Genomic DNA, 17,762 nt, shown 5'->3' with positions numbered 1-17,762 from the left:
GGCCAACCGAGTTGATGACGGTCGATCTGCAAAATCAACAGCTGACTGCAGCGGCACTTGAAATAAAGACAATGCAGACCTGTGGACCTGCTGGGCAGGGCAGCGACTCCAGAGCTGGGGGAAGCAATGATCGATGAGCAGACATAGCTGTTATCAATAAAAACAGTGAACGTTTGACGGACACACCGTGAGAAAAACTGCTTCTGAGCCACAGAGCCCAGGTCCCAGTCACCGGCGTAACATATTAACTAAATGTCAGGAGAGGAAGTGGACGCAGGCACCAGGATTCTCCCCACAGCCAAGAAGCTAGCCTCTGGTAGCTTCTCAGTTTCACCTGGACGTCGGCCCTCGTTCCCCTTTTCCATCTCTTGAGGGTGAAAGTCCTGCGGGTTGTGAAGAGTAGCACACCAGGGGAGGAAGAGTTTTTCTGTTCAGCTGTTACAGTAGCTCTCCACTGAATCTTTGATGTTAAACCCTTTAAGACCTACCATAGAACCAAGTCTGCCAGAGCTTATCTTTAGATTTTTACATGCTGTAGTGCAGACCTTCCCAAACTGTGGTGCCCGCCCCCTAGGGGGGGCGCAGAGCCATGGCAGGGGGGGCGCGGTATGAAAAGGGAGGGGAACAAAACACTTGAACACTGCTAGCACGGCGCCCACAGAAACGCAAAGCAGGAGATGAAGCATCGCTGAATATGTTTCCAAACCAACTTCATTCTAAGCCAAAGACTAGAAAATATGGTGAAGCAAATCTGCCCTTTGGCTTCACCTGCACAGGTGCTGAGGTAGGTCCCTGCGTCGGGAGCAGCGCTGGGCTCTTCCAATCATGGACAAACAGGATCCCACATTCTTAATTTTTAGTTCACAAACACTTGTTGTAGTGACTAACTACTCCTGACATGTTGGAGATGTTTGCTCTTTATAGAGTAAAGTTACAGCGGGATACAAATAACATCAGGCTGATCCTGCCACGATTTGTTCCCTCGATTCAAATCACGGACAAACAGGATCCCACATTCTTGATTTTTAGTTCACAAACACTTGTTGTAGTGACTAACTACTCCTGACATTTTGGAGATGTTTGCTCTTTATAGAGTAAAGTTACAGCGGGATACAAATAACATCAGGCTGATCCTGCCACGATTTGTTCCCTCGATTCAAATCACAGACAAACAGGATCCCACAGCTGTTTATGTTTTTGAACCCATTTTGCACAGAGAGGCATTTTTTGAAAATGTATTGACAGCAATGTTGATTAGTATTACAGAAGAAGAAAAAACAACTACCCGTGACGCCTTTGTAAATGGAGGGACAGTAACTGCGTGTGAAACCTGCAGATACTCAGAGTAACAGTATTTTGTCTCTGTCTGCCATTCTGCAATTCATCTCACATAAACAATAACGTGACGTGAAAAAAGGCGCAACCTTTGACGTTGCCAGATGAACTCTGTATTCCTCGTCCGCAAAAAAGGAGTTTTAAAAAAATCTCAGTTTTTGGTGATTTGAAACACTGTTTGGATGAAACAGCTGCGTTTTCAAAAATACCAGTGTAGGTGCGGACGTAGCGTAAAAGATTTAGTAGTTTATTTTCTTACTACCTGTAATTTATTGCAGATTACTTGTATTTGCTTAATTGTTTACTAAATGTTTGAGGTGTGAAATAAACCGCAATGGAGCAAAATATGGGCGTGTGTGGTTGGAGGATGTGTTAGTGCGTGTGCGTGCTGTTCACGCGCCGGGGGGGAGGCGAACGTTTTTCGTGTAAAACAAAGGGGGGCCCAGCAAAAAAAGTTTGGGAACCACTGCTGTAGTGCCATTTTGGGGAGCAGTTCAAGTTGCTATACATCAATACAACCGTTATAGCCCAAATTTTAATAATATGTATGCATTCAGTCCATAGTAACTACATATACATATATACATATACAGCAAAAAGTGCAATAAACTAGAACAAATTGAAAATTGTTTTGTTTTGTATTTTTACATATATTTGTAGTTAGAGAAATTTAAGAGGTTTATCCCTCAAAACGGAAGAACTAAAAAAGTTGCACAAAATAGTTTCCAACCACAGGAAATGTAATTTGAGTGTATCCATAGTTGTATTTTTGAGATACACCAAATTGTATATACTGCATGAAAAACTAAAATAAATACTACCATGTGAATTTGCAAGAAAAACTTCAGTGCATCAAAATAAACTATTTCCAACTGTGTAATTTGAGTTCTAAGCCTCCCAGAAACTATACTGAAAGGGTAAACTCAAACATGACTTTTAAAAACACCAGTGTAGGCTTCAAGGTAAAAAAAAACAAACAAACAAACAACTAGAATTTTCGCAAAAACGACATCACTTCAGGTTTCGGGCAGGTAATGGCGGACATACGATAGTTTGGGCTGACATCTATTCCAACGTAGGAAGTGCTATGAACATCTGATCGGATTGGCAAAGCGTGTTTCTGGAATATTACTTTTTTGTTGCTGCAAGTGCTTTTCATGCAACTTTTGCAAAGCTATGTGTGGAAGGAAACGGTGACCTAGGATAAGCTGGATACATAAGATGTAAGTACAACTCCGGTTTCACATGCAAAAATAAAAATAATTGCACTAGCTTGTGTGGTTGCCGATCTACAGGCATTTAAAAATAGTTACGCAAAACTGAGCGTTCCCACTCTGACCGGCCTTAAAGGGTTAACAGTATCTCCCAATCATAATTTAAAGCAGCAGAAATTAAGTCAGAACTCAAAAGAGCAAAAATGACATTACAAAAAATGATTGACGACAGTGAAAAACTACATTGTTGCCTCCAGCAAGCTGCAGCGGCGGCAAAGCCAAACACAGGCGCCATCTTGTTTGACAGAAGAACGTAGCACACAGCAGCTACAAGCATAGAGTGCACCACTATTGTTCAAATGGAAGAAATAGAAAACACTCAATAAATCCTTCCACAGCTGAAACTAATGTAGACAATGTCAGGGGAGGAAGTCAAACTGAACTTATGACACCAAGCACGATAACTACCAAAATAATGCAGGAAAAGTAAACTAAGAAACCCTAAAGCAACTAAACAGAGCAGCTAGCAATAAACAAGAAGTGTAAACTATAAAAACATAGAAGCTAAATGCTAACATGGCTAACACTATCATCACTGTATGTAGCCCGACTCTTCTCACAGCAACATACAACTGTCATGGCTAGACATCTCACTGATTGGCTCATGTTAGCTTGTGAAAATATAACGTCCCAGCAGTACTAGCTGTTTTATATACTGTTTAAAATAAGCGAAATGTGCTTATAATGTGTAAATAAAGGCTGAAGCAGCTAGCACTGTTAGCATCAGCACCAAGCCCTGTTACATTTGTACACTGTTAGAGCAATGGCTCCAATCTACAGCCTTTAAAATAATGATTAAAATGCTGTGATTGCAGCCATTCCCCAACTCTCTGTGAATGGTTCTCATGGCTATTGATCAGTGGGCTTTGATCAGTGGGCTTTGATCAGTGGGCTTTGATCAATGGTCATGAGAATTTGCATAATTATGATTAAGGAACTGACCTCCCAGCCCATTGTTCCTTCAGTGGGCTGGTTTCAGTCATTATGCAAATGTGCTGTTTATAAGATTGAAACCTGCAGTCAGCCGAGATTGAAGACGTCACCTGGATGATGATGAAACATTTCTCCCACAAAACGCTACGTCCAGATGAACAGAATCAACTTTTGGAGATTTACTTACCTGGATGATTATTGGTTATTGGTAACTTTATTGTCCCTAATGGGAAATTGATTTGCAGTATGTCCGTACAAACAAACAAACAGGCAACCAACACATCACATACACACTCCAAAATAATATAATATAATATAAGCCTGAGAAAACAACCTAGATTTTTCATCAAAAAAGTACAATGTGCAATGGCAACAACACATATGGTTCAGTGTTATTAACTATGATAATAGCAGTAGGTACAAAAGACAATCTATGTCTCTTTGTCTTCACTGCAGGCACTTTATAACGACGACCTGATGGAAGCAGTTGAAAATCATTAAAGAGAGGATGATCTGAACACAACATGACAGAGGTCGCCTTCCTCAGCACCTGCCTGTTATAAAAGTCCACAAGCTGGACCTGAGACCTCCCTGAAATCTTACCAGCCACTTTAACCAGGTTGTTAAGTCTGGTCTTATTATTCAGAGACATATTACCGTACCAAGCAATGATACAGAAAGTTAAAACAGATTCAATAAAACTTTTATAAAAAACGAGTCATCATTGCAGATGAAACATTGAAACCTCTCAACCTCCTTAAAAAGTCTTTGTTGAACCTTTTTCACTGTAGCAGCAAGATGTGACTCAAAGCACAGAGCTTTATCAAGAACAACCCCCAAATACTTATAACTGTCCACCAGTTCAATGGCTGCACATTTACCACTGTTAGCGCAGGATGAGGGGATGTCTCCCTGAAGTCAATAACCATGTCCTTGGTTTTCAAGGTGCTGATCATTAAGAAGGACTGATCACACCACGAAACAAACTCATCCACAACAGGCCCATGGGAATCCTCTTCACCATGAAGGAGGCTTACAATGACTGTGTCATCTGCGTATTTAATGAAATGCCTGTTGGCCTGTGTACTGCGACAGTCATTAGTGTACAAAATATACAGTAGAGGAGAGAGACAACAACCTTGCGGTGAGCCAGCAGAAGAGTTCAGCTGTTTGGAAAAACAGCCGTTCACTCTCACACACTGAGATCTGTCAGTTAAAAAGTTTAAAACCCAACCAACGAGATTAAGATCAAGTGTAAACTGGTTAAGAAGTTTATCAGCTAAAAGATGTGGCTGGATAGTATTAAAAGCTGAAGAAAAATCAATAAATAAGAGCTGAGCATGAGCTTTGGCGCCATCAAGATGGCGATAAAGGAAGTTCAACAGAGTGACCACTGCATCATCAACACGTCTACGAGGCCTGTATGCAAATTGTAGAGGGTCTATAAGCTTCTCTACTTGCTAACTGAGAGTCTGAACTAAAACCAGGAAGACTTATCTTATTACAGTCACTGTAACAGTGACCAGTCATGTGTTTCATGCCTGCCCAGGCCACCCTTAAGTTATTGCTACCCATCTCCGCCTCTACCTTATCCTTGTATTTTACTTTGGCTTTTTTAATTTCTGATCTGATCTCCTTCCTAATTTCTCTAACTTTCAAGATATTCCCTTCAATAAAAGCTTTTTTCCTTTCATGAATCAGCCTCATAAGACCTTTTGAAGACCATGGTTTGTTATTAGGAAAAAAGTGGAGATGGTGTCAGTCGCATTCTTAGGATTCGCTTTAGGGTGGATGTAAACAATGGTGACGTTGATCTGTGGGAATTCCCTGGGCAGATAAAACGGCCTCAAAGACACAGAGAGGAGCTCAATGTCAGGCAGACACACTTGTCTACGAACGGTCACATTTTTACACCATTTCTGATTTATATACAAACACACTCCTCCTTGAGATTTCTGGGTAGCTCCGGGGTCTCGATCCAAACGTATGGGAAACCCGAAGCCATTTAGTTCCAGAGAACAATCAGGGTCAGAGTCCTTGAGCCAAGTCTCTGTGAATGCCATTAGACATGTATCCCTGTAGCCACGCAAGTGTGCGACATTCAAATGCAGTTCATCCAATTTACTCCTCAGAGACTGCACATTAGCCAGAATTATTGATGGTAAAGGAATGACTCCAAACAACCGTCAGGATTGCCAATAAAATCATGCGAAATAAAAAACCCATCTTCGTTAAAAGAAGTTCCACAAAGCACAAGCCGATGCTATAGAATTTCCTCAGGCAAAAAAATATATATATAAAGGAATAAAAGAATGAAATAAAATAAGTTAAAACACTGACACTGACAGAGAGAGACAACCTGCTGGTCGCCACAAGAGCAGTGCCCCTCTTTCTAGTCTAGTCTAGACTGAGAATGCATCAAGACCACTCACTCACCCTTCCCTCCTGCCTCTCAGCTGCTGAAACTCACAGTTTGTTACCACGGAAGAGTCACTCCTTCATCTGCAATGAAGCCTGATAGTCTGACTGATGCAATATAACATTCAGTCTACACTTTGTTTTTGTGCAAAGATGATAAAGAGGAAATACTAATAACATAAACAAAAATAAATGTCCAATTTAGAAATCTTATTCTTTTTTGCTCTATAAAATAGTTGTTTTTATTTTTCAGTCACTCATCGTAGCAGTAGGATTTACATGAAAATAAAAACAAATTAAGTTTGAGAGAAAAAGTACATTTTTGGCACTCTCTGGGCAACTGACTCAGAGACTCAAATGACTTAAAAAACACGATTCATTTTGGTGAGTGACTCATTTAAACTCGATTCGGTAAAAAGAATCAAATTTACCATCACTAATACAAATCCCTTTGGAGAAAACAGCTTTAAAATATGTATTGTTAAATTCCAGATGTTTCTTTGCAAGGAAAACTCAAACACTGAAACAATACCACCAGTAACCTCCTACATATGGAAATGTGGTGTCATTAAAGACATAATAATTTCATTAATACCCAATATCCAGCAAAATATGTAATTTGAACATTTTGTTCCTAACGAAATCAAATGTATATATTGTAGAAGATTAGCCAAATTTATGTAAAATGGCCAGTACATGAATTAAAAATAAAAAATAAACAAAATCGTATGACTGTGACAAATTTTACACAGTAATTCAGTCTAATAATCCACTCAAATATAAATATAAGTTTAGCTAAAAGCTCTATAGATAAGTCAATCAATAATATAATTCACATTTTAAATGATCATATGTGTTAACGTTTGAATCCTGACCTGAGAGTTTCCACTGCACACTGTGAACTCTTTAGTCCAGCAGACAGAAGCTTCACTCCTGAATCCTGCAGGTCAGAGTTACTCAGGTCCAGCTCTCTCAGACTGGAGGACTGGGAGCTGAGGACTGAGCACAGAGCTTCACAGCTTCTCTCTGACAGGTTACAGCCACCCAGTCTGAAAAACAAAAGATAATCTATAATACTTATGTAAAGTTTGTTATTATATTACATGCCATCTTTTTATTTTTGATGAAACCTTAACATACTAAGATACAACATCATATGGATGAACTTGAATAAAATGTTTTTTTTTAATTATATCTTTATTTGGATTGGACAAGAAAAAACCATCTGCATAGCAGTATATGAATAACATGGGAACAAAGTCCTTCCAGGTTTTAGATTAAGTCCAGGAGATATTGCATATTAACCTCCACTAGCTATTACTAGGACAGTTGCTCGCATGCTCCCCCGAAGGAGATATATAGAACACATTACATGGAACTATAAACACAAACTGGGAGGGGTGCCCATGCTGCAATCATTGTGAACAAATACCTAAATAAACAAACAATAGTAATAGAAGTAAATGTAAAAACAAAACAAAAACAACCAAGTAATAGCGAGATCAAGTGAAGTCAGCCCTCGTGGGGGTGATGAATTGGATCCAATTGTTCCAACTTTGGTAGAATTTGGCTTTTTGATTTCTTAACAGATATGTAAGTTTTTCCATCCTAAATATCTCTAAAATGATCCCAAACCAGTCGTCTAGGGTAGGCTGGGCTAGGCTTAACCATCTTCTAGTAATTTTTTTTTTACTTGCCACCAAGATTAATTGCACTAACTTAATCTCACTCCTACATTCCAGAAAGGGGACCAAACCCATGTATAAAACCTTAAAATCGAAAGGTATTTGAACGTTAAAGACTGCACTTAAGGAGACCTGAACGTTTTTTAACTTGGGACAGTCCCAAAAGACATGAAAATGGTTAGCAACAGTCGAGCCGCATTGTCTCCAGCATTGCATATAAGCCCTTTGTACCTCTCCTGATATGGAGTCTTGAAGTACCTAATAATATTCTTCCAGCCATGTTCCTTCCAGCTCATAGAACTGGACGTGGACCACTGGCAGTACAAAACATTTTCCCACTCCCCCACAGAAATAGCAATCCCTGATTCCCTTTCCCATTTATCCTTAGTGTATAAAGTATTATCCTTGCTGGCACTAGAGAGGGCTTTGTATAGTTTAGAAATAGATTTAGTAGGGGTCATGGTTGTGGCATTTTTCAGGATGAGGAAAAAATGCGACTCAGCATCATTGAAGTCGGACAGTTTGCATTCATGATCAATATATGATCTCAGCTGTAAGTTTCTATGAAAGTTGTATTTTGTCAGGTTGTGATCGTCCCGTAAGGCCTCAAATCTGAGCACAATATTTCTATGAGTAAGAGAGAGGAATGTCGTAAGGCCATAGGATATCCATGCTTCAAAGTTAGAGTCGTGTCTGTTTGGAATAAAATCCGAGTCGAAAGCAACCCACCTGAAGATTTTTAGCATTTTGTGTATTCCACAGATGTTGATTACCTTCTGCCAAACTTGGAGGGTGTGGGTTAACCAGGGGTTCCCCAGCTTTTCCAGCCGGCACATTAGACCCTTATCTGCCATTACAGCTTGTAGGGGGAATCGGTCCAACAGGCTGGACTCCAGTTCCTTCCACCGAGCCGTGTATGTTTTGTTACACCAATATAAGAGGGGGGTTATTTGAGCGACATAATAGTAATTCCTGAGGCAGGGGAGACCCAGTCCTCTCTTTTCCTTGGGGAGCTGGAGGGTAGCATATTTAATCCTTGGCTTTCGGCCCTGCCAGATAAATCTGGAGATCCATTTGTCCCACTCAATAAATTGGTAATCGCTCACTTCTATTGGCAAGTTTCTAAAAAGATAAAGCAGTCTGGGGAGCGTGTCCATCTTGATTGCGGTTACCCGGGAGCTGAGACGCATAAAGGGGACCAGATTCCATCTGTGCAAATCAGCTTTTATACTTGCAGATATTGGCTCGTAGTTTGCCTGAAAGAGCAGCGAGAGGTCCGCAGTCAAATATATTCCCAGGTACTTAATTTTCTCATTATCCCGATTTACTGTAAATTTGAGTAGAGATGTGTAATATTCTCCTAATGTTGTCAGTTGTTTGTCTATAGTGAATGAAACCAGTCTGATCTAAATCGATGAGGTCAGGTAAAAACTTCTCCAGTCTACGAGCAAGAATAGAAGTAAATAGTTTGTCATCCAAGTTAAGGACACTGATTGGTCGATAGTTTCCACATTCTCATTTATCTTTCCCCTCTTTTGGGATAATTGAAATAGTTGCCTCCCTCCAGGAGGGTGGGATTTCTCCCTCCTGTAGGATGTAGTTAAATGACTTCAGCAATGTGGGGACTAGATCTGCCCTCAGGGTGCGATACCACTGAGAACTGAACCCGTCCGGCCCAACTGCCTTACCTGGTTTTAATCTGGAAAAAGCATTAATTTCTTCCACTAAAATGGGATGTGTTAGAAGCTCATTTTTGAGAGACGGGAGTGAAGGTAATTCTAGAGAGCTAAGAAAGGCATCAGTACAATTCTCCTCCGTAGCATTGGGCTGCGAGTACAGCTCCCTAAAGAAGGTCTCAAAACATTTCTGAATGTCTTCTAATTTTGATTCCAGAATATTAGTCTTGGGGTCCTTGATTTGGTATATCGTACTTTCCTCTAGTTGTTTGCGTTATTTATGTGCCAGATATTTTGCAGATTTCCCTCCTGTCTCATAGTATTTTTGCCTCAAAAAAATTAAGTTATTTTGGGCCTCCTGGGTGTAAATATCATTAATTTCACCCTGTATTTTCCTGATATCCTGCTTCAGAGTAGGATTTGCGGTGTTTATGTCTTCCTGTTCTTTCAACTTTAAATTTACCTGTAGATCTGCTAATTTTTGCCCTTTGATTCTCTTTAAGTGGGAGGCGATAGAAATTAATTTACCTCTCATTACCGCTTTGAGCATATCCCAAAGAATAGCTGGAGATACCTCTCCTGTGTCATTAACATCTAGAAATTCTTTAATGTCTACCTTTAATTTGGAAACTATGGCAGGATCATTAAGGTGCGATAACAATTTCCACAGTGTGGTACATTTTTTCCTAGCCACCTGCAAAGATAGAGAGATAGGACTGTGGTCAGATAGATCTCTTGTTAATATGTCACAGTCTTTGACCCTAAACCTATCAACTTTAAACATAAAAAAGTAGTCCAGCCTTGCATACACTTTAAAGGAACCAGAGTAATGAGTGAAATTTCTGGTAGATGCGTAGCGGTCCCTCCATACATCTATTATCCCCATCTCTACCATATAGGAATTGACTTTTCTAGTAAGTGCTGTTACCTGGTTGGTTGGGGAGGAGGAGTCTAGTTTAGGGTCAAGTCTAAAGTTAAACCCCCCCCACAGACAACTATCCCCTGAGAATCCACCATTAACTCAAACATATTCCTATAGAATAGCCAATCGCTCCCGGGGGGAGCATAAACATTTAAAATTGTGATTTCAGACCCCTCTATTCTTCCTGTTATTCTAACCAATCTGCCTTCCTCGTCACAGAGTTCTTAGATATGTTCATAGTTAAGTGTACCAGAGATAAGTGTAGCCACACCCCTCTTGTGTTTGGACTTAACAGAAGAGGAGAATACATATTTAAAACCCTTTCTTTTCAATCTCAAGTGATCTACTTGGTTCATGTGTGTCTCCTGAAGTAATGCAATCTGGGCCTTCTCCTTCCTTAGTTTGGACAGTATCTTATTCATCTTAATCACGTTCAGAACCCCGTTAACATTAAAAGAGATTACTTTCACTGACCCACTTCCCATAAAGATATATTAAGTTACCACAGCGCATAAACTCAATAGCAGCAGGCAACCCCCTCTTAAAACAGTAACAAGTGAAAAAAGTTAGGAATGAACTGAAAACATTTGAACATAACTGGAGCTTGAAAGCTCCTAAGCTGGCTTCTGACAGTGGAGCACTTCCACTGACACCCTCACAACTTGAAGGGAAACCCCTTATTACTCCCTGAGTTAGGGGGCTTTCCACTGCGACGTCACTCACAGCACGAGAAGCCCCACCCATTTTAGCTCGACAGTAACCATATTTCACCATGTTGTCCATAGCTAATACATAACATTAAATTCGTTCTCTTCACGTCTGTATACTTGCAGCTTCTCTCTATATCCCGCAGCTCCTCGGATCTGACGCGGACGCCGACCACCAACTCCCCGCCACAGCGGGCATCTTTGTAGTTTTTCTCTGGGGGTTGCCGGTGGTGTAATCACCTTTACCGGCAGGCCCCGACTCGCCAGGTCAGCCGTTGCCTCCTCCACCGTGTTGTAGGTTTTCACTCCTCCTTCGAAAAAAACCTTAAGGCGCGCTGAGTAGAGGGTCCTAAACCGTACATTCTTCTCTTTTAGGACCTTTCGTGCCTCTGCATACTCCTTCCTCATAGCCATGATCTCAGGGGGGTAATCGTGGTCGAGGTTAATCTTGCTGGAATTCCACATAAAACCTTTCTTTTGCCAAGCGAGCCTCAGCACTTCTTCTTTAACCGTGAAGCACAGGAATTTTACCAGGATCGATCTGGGTTGGGAGCCGTCCGGAGGGAGTAATGATAACGCTCTGTGTGCTCTCTGAATTTGTAACGGTGTTGATGGTGGGATGGCGAGATTCTCCCAGAGTAGCTTCTCCACAAAGTGGGCCATAGATGGAGCTCCCGATTCTTCTCCCTCCGGCACCCTGTACAGTCTGAGCGACTCCCTCCTCGAGTAAGCCTCCAGTGATGTTAGTTTTGTTTGAAACTTTTCCTGCATGCTTTCTTCCATTTGCGCAACATCTCTAAAGTTAGAAATATCCTGTCTCAGAGTGACACTGAAAAACTAGTTCATGCATTTATTACTTCCAGGCTGGACGACTGTAATTCATTATTATCAGGATGTCCAAAAAACTCACTGAAAAGCCTTCAGTTAATCCAAAATGCTGCAGCAAGAGTACTGACAGGGACTAGAAAGAGAGAGCAGATTTCTCCTGTTTTGGCTTCCCTTCATTGGCTTCCTGTTAAATCCAGAATTGAATTCAAAATCCTGCTCCTCACATACAAGATCTTAAATAATCAGGCCCCATCTTATCTTAATGACCTTGTAGTACCATATCACCCTATTAGAGCACTCCGCTCTCGCTCTGCAGGCCTACTTGTTGTTCCTAAAGTATTTAAAAGTAGAATGGGAGGCAGAGGCTTCAGTTTTCAGGCCCCTCTTCTGTGGAACCAGCTTCCAGTTTGGATTCAGGAGACAGACACTATCTCTACTCTATCTCTACTTTTAAGATTAATCTCATATTTCCATTAAAAGTGTTGAATTTGACTGTTTGATGTTCTTTATGATCTCTGGCACCAGTTCATCTGTAGGCTGAGCTCAGTCCATCTATTTAGTGAAATGATGTTTAAAGGTCTCCTTGTTCTGTGAGCGTGCACAGATCCTGAAGCAGAAAGCCTGGGTTAATAGAGAAATGATCATCACTGTGATGATGCTCATCATCTCTGACTGGGATTTGAGGTTTTGTCAAAGCAGCAAAGAAAGCCTGGCTATGTTGGACTGGGTGTGGAAGCAGCTCCCAGTTTGAGTTCAGGAGACAGACGCCCTCTCTACTTTGAAGATCAGCTTCAAACTTTCCTTTTTGCTAAAGCATATAGTTAGGGCTGGGCCAGGTGACCCTGAATCCTCCCTTAGTTATGCTGCAATAGACGTAGGCTGCCGGGGGATTCCCATGATGCATTGAGTTTTTCCTTTCCAGTCACCTTTCTCACTCACTATGTGTTAACAGACCTCTCTGCATTGAATCATATGTGTTATTAACCTCTGTCTCTCTTCCACAGCATGTCTTTATCCTGTCTTCCTTCTCTCACTCCAACCAATCACAGCAAATGGCCCCGCCCCTCCCTGAGCCTGGTTCTGCCAGAGGTTTCTTTCTGTTAAAAGGGAGTTTTTCCTTCCCACTGTCGCCAAAGTGCTTGTTCATAGGGGGTCATGTGATTGTTGGGTTTTTCTCTGTATCTATGAAGTGCCTTGAGGTGACTTTTGTTGTGATTTGGCGCTATATAAATAACATTGAATTGCATTGTTAGTATCTCAGACAAAATCTCGTCTGTGTTCTGGAGCTTATCTTTGTGTTCTGCAACCCTGGTTTCCACATCATTAAGCCGCGCATTGGCTTTATCCAACTCACCCCTTATTTCCACCAGTTGCGCTTTCGTGTCTTTTCGAAATTCTTTCACCTCTTTCCCAACGCCTCTCAGTTCTTTCAGTATCAGCGTCAAACTTGCTGGGTCAACCTCATCTTCTGTCCCAGAATCCTCGCGGCTAGGAGTGGGAGAGTGGCCTCGGCTAGCCCTATAGGGGCTAACGTTAGCCCCTTCTGTTAGCTGCACATTGCCATCTTCCACGTTTTCAAACGTTAACTTCTTAGCTATTTTGTTCTTTCTGGACATCATTTAAACCCCTTTTTCCTCTTTATGTGCACTTAGATAGTGTATTAATTTACTTGGGGCAGTTTTAATAAGTTTCAGTCGAGAGCTCTCGTACTAGGTGTCCATCCCCACGAGCGCCGGAACCGGAAGCCTTGAATAAAATGTTTAATTGGTTCATTTAAAAAAAACAAAATGTCAATTGATCTGACCTCAGAGTATTTAGTTTACAGTTTAAACTTTGTAGTCCAGCAGACAGAATCTTCACTCCTGAATCCTGCACATTTTTGATACTCAGGTCCAGCTCTGTCAGAGTAGAGGACTGAGAGCTGAGCATTGAGGACACAGCTTCACAGTTTTCCGCTAGAAGTTCACAGACGTTGAGTCTGAAAATGAAAACATGAACAAAGACTGATGTTAAAGTGTAATCAGGGTGCAATAACTAATCTTATATTTTAAGAATCCTTGTTTTATGCTGAGCAGATGTGGTACGAAACAACAGTAAATTGATCAAGTTTACCTCTACTGTTTAAATTGCTGGATTTATTTTCTCAGTTAAAAACAAAACAAAACAAACAAACAAAAGAAAAAAAGAATACAAATCGGTCAGACCTCAGAATATTCAGTTTGGCGTGTGGACTCTCCACTGCAGCAGACAGAAGCTTTACTGCTGAAGCCTTCAGGCTGTTGGTACTCAAGTCCAGCTCTCTCAGACTACAGGACTGGGAGCTGACCACTGACAACAAATCTGTACAGACTTCCTCTGACAGGTTACAGCTGCTCAGCCTGAAAAAAATAACAAGAACAACAAAACAATAATATTTATTATCAAATAAAATCTCTTTATATGTTGAATCTAAGTAATCAAATGTGTACAAATGAGTACACTACAATGCACAATTAAATAAAAAAATGTTCAAGAATTTAAGTGTAACAGAAGAAAAATATTTCAAATTAAACACAATTATTCCAATGTATGTAAATGGAAACCAGTGAAGACCAGGTTGATTTAGTGACAGTAGTTCAGTGTCTGCTGGCACAGGCCTGTGAGTACTGCAGTATTACACTTACTGCAGTACTGCTGGTCACTTTATTAATTCTAATATGTGTGATTACTGTAAATGTAGTTATAAATAATGTATCACATCCTGGACTCTCATTTCATTTTCTGTCTAAAAGCTGCTTTGGCTCATTCCCCTTTAAAGCCCCGCTCTCCCTAAAGGCCAACTTTATTTTGATTGGATGATTTCATAAAGCACGCTGAAGGGCAGTAGCCAGTTATCATGAGCTCCATCTCCTCAACCTTCTGGTTTAGAAATTATAAGAAACTGTAAACCTCATAAAAACCGGTCTTGATCCATGCTCAATCATCCAGGTTAGTAAATCCCAAAAGTTGATTCTGTTCATCTGGACGTAGCGCTTTCAGTGGGAGAAACATTTCGTCACTCATCCAGGTGACTTCGTCAGTCTCAGCTGACTTCTGGTTTCCAACCCTATAAAAAGTACATTTGCATAATGACTGAAACCAGCCCACTGAAGGAACAATAAGGCTGGGAGGTCAGTTCCTTGACCATTAGGTTTGAGTCATTATGCAGATGTACTCTTTATAAGATTGGGGAAAGCTGCAGTCAGCTGAGCCTGAAGAAGTCATCTTGATGAGTGACAAAATGTTTCTCCCGCTGAGAGCGCTACGTCCAGATGAACAGAATCAAACTTTGGGGGCTCATAAAATCATGATTAGAAATCTTCTCAGATGTATTTTTACATTTTAGATCCACAGCAACAAAGTTCACAGCAGGATGTCTCTGTTCAGTAATTATTATGCCCATTACCTGCAAACTGTGAGGTACGCAGGTAATGTCAGGTAAACACTAGCTGTCTGAAACTGTTCCTGTTAAATGTGTGTATAAAGGAAATAAGCTGAAATACAGAGACTGGGTGGATCTGTGCTTTGACTTTGACACCAAAAATTTCTTCCTGTTAAAAGGGAGTTTTTCCTTCCCACTGTCGCCAAAGTGTTTGCTCATAGGGGGTCATATGATTGTTGGGTTTTTCTCTGTATCTATTACTGTACGATCTACTGTACAATATAAAGCGCATTGAGGTGACTGTTGTGATTTGGCGCTATATAAATAAAATTGAATTGAATTGAATTACATCCCATTTCAGGTACCTGGAACCTGAACCTTCTCTGGAAACCTGGGACACTGGCGGGTTTCTCTTGCTTACCTATCTGCTCATCCTCTTTCTTTCTGCTCGCATGATGATTTCCTGGTTGAGTTTGTAAAGACTTTTGCTCAGGACCTTCTTGCTGTGCGGCAACAGTGCTAACCACCGTCCGCTGTATGTTTTTCAGTCATTAAATCAAACCATGAAAGATCAGCTTGCTTCTCGTGATGAACCTGTCTGTTTTCGATTCCACACCAGGGTCTGCCCACTGGAAAGTTCAGGGATAAGGGTGGAGGATACTCACACAAACATAAAAACCCAGATTGCAACTCCAACTCTCTGTTCTAGTTAACCAGACCTTTCAGGCTCTTGTTCAATTAGAACCTCATGGAGTCTGAGTTAGCGAGACAGTTAAACATCCCTCTATGCCCCCTTAATCCGCCCATTCCCACTAAGTCATTAAATAACCGAGTGTCCCCTCACATAACTCAGCGCACAGAGCCTGTCACCCCTGGCAATCACAAGAAAACACTTACCTTTTTTGCTTTTCATGCACCTCACAAACCACTCATACTCGGGTTTCCTTGGCTAGAATTACATAACCCCCACTTAGACTGGTCAGGTCAGAGGGTAATCAGTTAGAGTCTGTTCTGTCATTCAAATTGCCTTGTTTCTGCCCGTCCACCGGAACCTGTGGAACCATCAACCAACACTGAGACTGTTTTAGATCTCTCCTCTGTCCCCACCAAATGTCATGATCTTCAGGAAGTATTTAGCAAAAGTAAAGCGCTTTCACTGCCACCTCACAAACCACAGGACAGCACCATAGAACTACTCTCTGGCTCCACCCGGCCTTCTAGCTGGCTGTATAACCTTCTTAGACCTGAGTGTGCGGCTATGGAAAAGTACATTAAGGAATCCCTCGGTGCAGGCATAATCCAACGATTGTCATCTCAAGTTGGAACTTCTTTTTTGTGGGGAAAAAGGATGGCTCTCTCTGGCCATGCATTTACTTCAGGGGCCTCAGTGATATTACCATCAAGAATAAGTACCTATTACCTCATTAGCTCTGCTTTCAGGCCATTTCACAGTGCCACTGGGTTTACAAAACCCCACATCCGCAACGCTTACCACTTTTTCCAGATCAATCAGGGAGACAAGTGGAAGACCGTTTTAAACATGCCATTGGGGGACTACGAGTATTTGGTCATGCCGCCTGGGTTAACTAATGCTCCCGCAATGTTTCAAGATTAGTTAACGATGTCCTCCGGGAATTCCTTGACAGGTTCGTATTGGTGTATCTGGATGATATCCTCATTTTTCCCAAAACCTGCGAGGAACATCAGTCTCATGTCCATGCTATTTTTCCAACGTTTGCTGGAGAATAAACCTTATGTCAAAGCAAAAAAGTGTGAATTCCATTCCTCATCAATAACTTTTTTCAGTTACATTTTGGCACGGGGGCAGGTGAAGACGGATCTGGCAAAAGTGAAAGCTTTAACAGAGTGGCCTACCCCTTGTACCCATTGTAGATTCAAGAAGCATCTCCAATGGGTTTTGGGAATAGCAAATTTTTATAGACTGTTCATTTTCAACTATAGTCAGGTAGCTGCACCATTCAAGTCTCAGCATGCATCTGGTCCCCCAAAGCTGAAACTGCATTCACCAAACTGAAGTATCTGTTCACCACAGCACCTTTTTGGTTCACCCTGATCACAGTTATCATTGCAAAGGTGGACACATCAGAAATTGGAGCAGGGAGAGGTAAATGATGCCAAGTGAAAGAGAATGCTTTGGGGGGGGGGGGGGGGGGTCATGCTGCTGTCATGGTCTGTGTGAGCGGCGGTGGTTTCCCACTAGACTCTGGTTTCTGCCTTTGGGTGAAGCCTGGTCAGCCTGTCCATTGTCCACACCTGACAGTAATCTACTAGGCTGAATATAACATCAGCACTCCCAATAACTCTGCTAACCTCCTAATCCTCGGATCATCTACTCACCCTTGCAGTTCAGTCACGTTTTCCTGGATGCTGGTCTTCTTGATTCACTCACAGCCACATTAATGCCTTTCGTCTCTTAGACTTACTGGACCACTTTGCCTGGATTCAAAGCTAACAAGTACTCACCCAGACCTCACCACCTGCCTTCCCCAAGTTGCTTTCCGACTGCTGACAAGTAAATGGTAAATGGACTGATTCTTATATAGCGTTTTTCTACTCTCCCAGA

At 41.4% G+C, this 17,762-nt stretch overlaps 2 protein-coding genes across 4 annotated transcripts in view; one reads left to right on the top strand and one right to left on the bottom strand.

Annotated features, from left to right (window-relative positions):
- Positions 1 to 17,762, top strand: part of LOC146577283 (protein NLRC3-like) — a 682,649-nt gene that overhangs the window by 596,041 nt on the left and 68,846 nt on the right. The gene's annotated exons all lie outside the window — the stretch shown is intronic.
- The window catches only part of LOC146577284 (protein NLRC3-like), a 208,074-nt gene that overhangs the window by 163,554 nt on the left and 26,758 nt on the right, over positions 1 to 17,762 (bottom strand). For all 3 annotated transcript variants that reach the window (XM_085252761.1, XM_085252772.1, XM_085252766.1), the window contains 3 exons: positions 13,983 to 14,156; positions 13,583 to 13,756; positions 6,836 to 7,009 (listed from right to left, as the gene is read on the bottom strand). In XM_085252761.1, coding sequence (XP_085108887.1) covers positions 6,836 to 7,009; positions 13,583 to 13,756; positions 13,983 to 14,156 — 522 coding nt within the window. The remainder of the gene's footprint in view (positions 1 to 6,835; positions 7,010 to 13,582; positions 13,757 to 13,982; positions 14,157 to 17,762) is intronic.

This window comes from Mchenga conophoros, linkage group LG3 (assembly GCF_057382185.1).
Source record: "Mchenga conophoros isolate Kocher_MC1m ecotype Shallow Benthic linkage group LG3, M_conophoros_male_GT1.1, whole genome shotgun sequence".
NCBI classification, from domain to species: domain Eukaryota; kingdom Metazoa; phylum Chordata; class Actinopteri; order Cichliformes; family Cichlidae; genus Mchenga; species Mchenga conophoros.
This window is presented reverse-complemented; position numbering and strand designations above follow the sequence as displayed.